General features: G+C 41.9%; 1 protein-coding gene across 1 annotated transcript; it reads right to left on the bottom strand.

Annotated features, from left to right (window-relative positions):
- Positions 1 to 2,483: 2,483 nt before the first annotated feature.
- Positions 2,484 to 3,872, bottom strand: LOC138881383 (uncharacterized; the record flags this gene model as incomplete). The annotated part of the gene is made up of 1 exon (XM_070161607.1): positions 2,484 to 3,872. A coding segment is annotated over exon 1 (1,389 nt), but the record flags the coding sequence as incomplete, so codon positions are not given.
- Positions 3,873 to 4,811: the final 939 nt, after the last annotated feature.

Below are 4,811 nucleotides of genomic sequence, written 5' to 3' on the forward strand. Positions count from 1 at the left end.
CCGACGGGTGATAGTAGTGTTGGGGTGAATTGTTGTGATAAGTTGGTTGGTAGGATCGATGTTGATTGTAGTAATGAGGTGAACCTCTGGATCCCGACCAAGTTCCTGAATCAACCATTGCCGCTTCCTCTCTTTTCTTCTTTCCAATCCCTCCTACCCCGCCTTGAATAGCTTGAGTAGTTGCTTTAATATCCGAATAGCTCATGATTTTATTCGACTTGAGGCCTTCTTCCACCATACCTCCCATCTTCACTACTTCGTTGAATGATTTTCCTATCGCTGAAACCAAATGGGCATAGTAAGTAGGTTCCAAGGCTTGTAGGAAGTAATCTACCATCTCACTTTCCTTCATTGGAGGATCCACCCTTTCACTGTGCTTTTTCTCAAATTTTGTCAAGGATAGTCAATCTTGGATGATTTCCAGATTGTATTGGAAGTGACAAGCAAATGCATGTGCCAGGTCATCCCAGGTGTACCATCTCCCATGGTCTTGGTGGGTATACCACTCCAAAGCTGATCCGCTCAAACTTTGACTGAAGTAAGCCATTAATAATTCATCTCTTCCCCCAGCTCCCCTTATCTTGCTGCAAAAACCCCTCAAGTGGGCTACTGGATCGCCGTGCCCGTTGTATAGGTCAAATTTGGGCATCTTGAAACCAACTGGTAATTGCACATTTGGGAACAAACATAAGTCCTTGTAGGCCACACTGACCTGCCCTCCTAACCCTCGCATGTCTCGGAACGATTGTTCTAAGCTTTTGACCTTCCTGAACATCTCTTCTTGTTCGGTATTTTTGACTGGCTTGTCAATTTCTGTTGGGAGGTCAAAACGGGGAGTAAATGAATGGATTTCGGAAGCTTTGAAAGTGGGCTCCGGGGGTAGTATTGGTTGTCTTGGGCCTGGAACATAGGCTCACTAGGAGATTTGTGGAGTGTAGCTGGGGGAGGTGCTACGAAGACAGGAGTTACTGGTGGAGGAGGGTATGGAACTGGTTTAGGGGGTGGAGACTGTGGTGTATGAGAGGTGGTGCCTCGGTAGTGCTGGTAGATGGGGAAACTCGGGGATAGTTCAGTGGCAGGATTATCCTGAGTTTGGGCTAGTGGTGGGGTGGAGGCAGGGTTAGCTGGGTAAGACGGGGGTGATTGCCCTGTAGACCAAGCCTGATACATCTCGGTCATCTGTTGCTTAAGTTTAAGCATTTCTTCTTTCATTTTACCGACGTCCAACTCCTCTATCTCAATACCTGTGTCGACATCCGGGATAGACATGTTTTCGGGTATCGGTCCTTTTGATCTAGTTTGATAATGATAATGTGCCAGTATACTCTAGATAAACTAACTGCTTGAATTTTGGAAATGAGCAAACTTGTTAGTTTAGAGAGTTTAACACATATACAATTATACGTTGAGATGCAATGTTCCTAGACAAATAACCATTTTCTATCATGCATTTGCTCGGTTGCTTGTGTCATCCCAACTTTTCTTGATCTTTCCTTTTATTGTCGCTCACTCTTTATTTTATTACTTCTTTTGATTGTGGTCGAATCTTATAGAGATTGCCTACGTATCATCTCCCTGCATGAATCAGACCATGCGTAGTTCCGGCGGAAGGCAATTGTCAACACTTTTATTTATTATTGAAATAATACAAAGATGGAACGGACATTACATTTGGAAAACATTATAAGAAAATGGTTTAAAAACTCGACACAAACCCAAATCAAACAAAAGACATAACTCTTAACAGCTGTGAACATGCTCCACTCCCCACTTTTGTTTTCAATCATTGGATCATCTGCTCACGGTGGGGCTTGACCCGGATGACCTCCTAGTGTATGATACATTCTTTCTAACTCCATTGCCAGATGATGGGCAAAAATAGGTGCATGCTCTATAAACCTTTCATAATCCATCCCTTGGCAGTTCACATAACTTTGAGAGGTGTAAACCGCCAAATCATGGATTTGTGCCCTGAAATCTTGGAGTCGTTGGTCTTGGTTTTGCAGTTGCTGTTGGTGAGTGGTGGCTATATCTCTTATACGGTCTTCACGATCTAAAGATGACTCTAATTGAGCTCGAAGTCTGGCCTGATCGAGTCTTGCATGTGCTCTTTCTCTGTCGATGTCTGCGTGTTGATGTTCTCTATTGTACCTTCTCGCTTCTTCCAATTGTGCATGGAGTTGAGCTTCTGAATGTATCCAACGGTATTTCTCTTTCTTGAATTGCGCCATGTCTTCTTCGGATCGCATTACTTGGCGTTCCTTATTAGATTTGGCCTCCTCGTTTAGTTGTATGATTCTTTCCTTAGCTTTGCCTAACACCTTTTCAGTCTTTGCCAAAATGGAGTTATAATCTTGCATTTTTTTCAAAAGATTGGCGATGATTTTTTTATCTTTCCAACTTCTCATTGGTGCTTCAGAAGCTTTCTTCATTTTTTGAAATTGAGCGTGGAGATTTTTATTTTCACAAGTCAGACTCTTCTTTTCACCTTCTGCTTCTTGTGCTTGTAAGTCTTTCTCCAAATTGAGGTTCCTCATACTTTCCTTTAAGGCATGAATAGTCGCTTTGTATCCCTTTTCCTTTTCTCCCCAAACCAATCGTTCTTGAATTTTATCGTCAAAGGTTTGAACATGTGGTCTTTTTATAGGCCTTCTAAGATTGGGTTCTGGTGCATCATCCACGCGGGATCGTTTCTCAAACCACCTTGCATATCCTGGATTTATTTCGCCCTTTGCAGGATCTGGAACTTGAGTATCATCTTTCAAGTATCGACATCCATTCCACATCTGCTGAATTAAAGCCTCGGGAATAGTGGCTTCGGGGTGTAACTCGATCACTTGCATACTTAAATCCTCATCATCAGGCACCACTTGGTATCTCCCTAGTTGTCTTAGAACTCTCTGTGGCGCATATGGCTGGACGCTTCTCAATCCCAATAGCAGCAAATAACTATTCAAGGTTGACATGTGTATCACTTCTCTTACCGGGAGCCATCCCAAAGTCCACTCAATTTGACTTGCCGTTAAAGATCTTAGATGAGATATCCAGGCTTCCACCCCTTCTGGAGATTTATAATCTTTTATTCTTTCTTCATAACTCACGATGAAATTGTCATTGCTTGGACCATACTGCATGAACTTGGGGTGATGTTGGAGATGTTCAATCATCCACATTTGCAACAAAATTTTGCACCCTTCGAAGACTTTTGCCCCTGATTTACATAAAGTCAACGCTCGATAAATATCTGAGAGAATGATCGGCGCAAGGGTGTGATTTTCCTTGGTAGTGAGGACCTGTACGACTTTCGCTGTACGAATATCAATTGTTCGTTCTTTGTTTGGGAAGACCATGATTCCCAGAAAAGCCACCATGAAAGCAAAGTGACGGTGAATCTGCCAGGTGTCTTTGTTCTGTTTGTTAGTAAGGCCCTTTTCATGAATTTCAAATCCGTCCGGCTTTCCGAACCTTGAATACAGGAAGTTGAAAGAACAACGCCCTTTGACAACGTTGCTTTTTCTGATTTGATTACTGATGTTCAGAAGACCAAAGAATCGATGCACTGAGGGAGCCTTTGGGAATATAAGATTTTGGTTTCTTAAATCTCCGTCAAAACCGGCATATCCAGCTATCTCTTCTAATGTAGGAGTAAGATCGAAATCAGAGAAGCGAAAGACATTGTGAACAGGGTCCCAAAAAGTTACTAACGCCGCAATCAAATCATCACGTGGTTTAACTTTCATAATATCTGTGAGAGTTCCCAAATGCTTAATGACCCATTTCTGACCATCTTCTCCTAACTCATGCCACCATATCTGAAGCCGAAATAGAAACTCATCTACATTTGCGAATGGTGGGTTTTGGGTGGTGCTCATTTTGTATCTGCGATTAATTTTAACAAAATCAAGACTCCTTTTGAAAACAGACAATCATAAAAAAGAAAATCATTTTTTTCATTTTTTTTTATTTAACACTTCTTCTTCTTTTTTTTTTCAAAATTTAAAACTATTTTGGGAATTTTCTAAAACAGCCCATTTTATTTCTCGGCTCTCACAATGATTTTTTTTCTTTTCCCAATTAAGCTGGTCAACATGCAAATCCGAGGCAAATGAATGCACAAGTAGCAAATAGGATGCATCAGGATGGTCTTTTCATTTCGGGTGCACCTGTCCTAGACAGACCCAACCCCTGTGTTGAGTCTCCAAGGTCAAATGTACATGATGCAAACAGACGTTCCTACTACGGATTCGGTACGAGGCTGAGTTATTCTAAGTGAAAAACCTGAGGCATATTGTTCTAGACCTGGCTTACCCAAACGGACAGCTTGAGCCGAAATGGGGGCAACGTACCGGGAGCACGAAAGTCTACCCGGCCTAGTTACTTGTCCCAACTTCGTCTTATTTGGTATGACTTCTAACAGAAAGGTGGGCCACGCGCACGTGTACACCATAAATTCAGAAGACTCAGAAAGAAGAAAGGTTTCGTAGCAGTTTTATATACACAATTCAGATAATATTAAAGCAGTAAAAAGCAACATTTAGTACATTAAGCATAAATATGTGAAAAAATCATATAACAAACACATCCAACTATAACAGTTATTTTAAGCTCGAATTCTTGAACCCTGAACCAGTGGTTCTGGGTTTTTTCTTCCCCAGCAGAGTCGCCAGAGCTGTCACACCTCTTCTTTACACAACCTTTCGGAGGAGGGCGTAGTGTAAAGGGAGTTTTTCCGATTAAAGGACAATCGAAACAGGATTGTTTATTAATTTCAGAGTCGCCACCTGGGAATTTTATGGCGTCCCAAGTCACCG

Source organism: Nicotiana sylvestris, chromosome 1 (genome assembly GCF_000393655.2).
Source record: "Nicotiana sylvestris chromosome 1, ASM39365v2, whole genome shotgun sequence".
Lineage (NCBI taxonomy): Eukaryota > Viridiplantae > Streptophyta > Magnoliopsida > Solanales > Solanaceae > Nicotiana > Nicotiana sylvestris.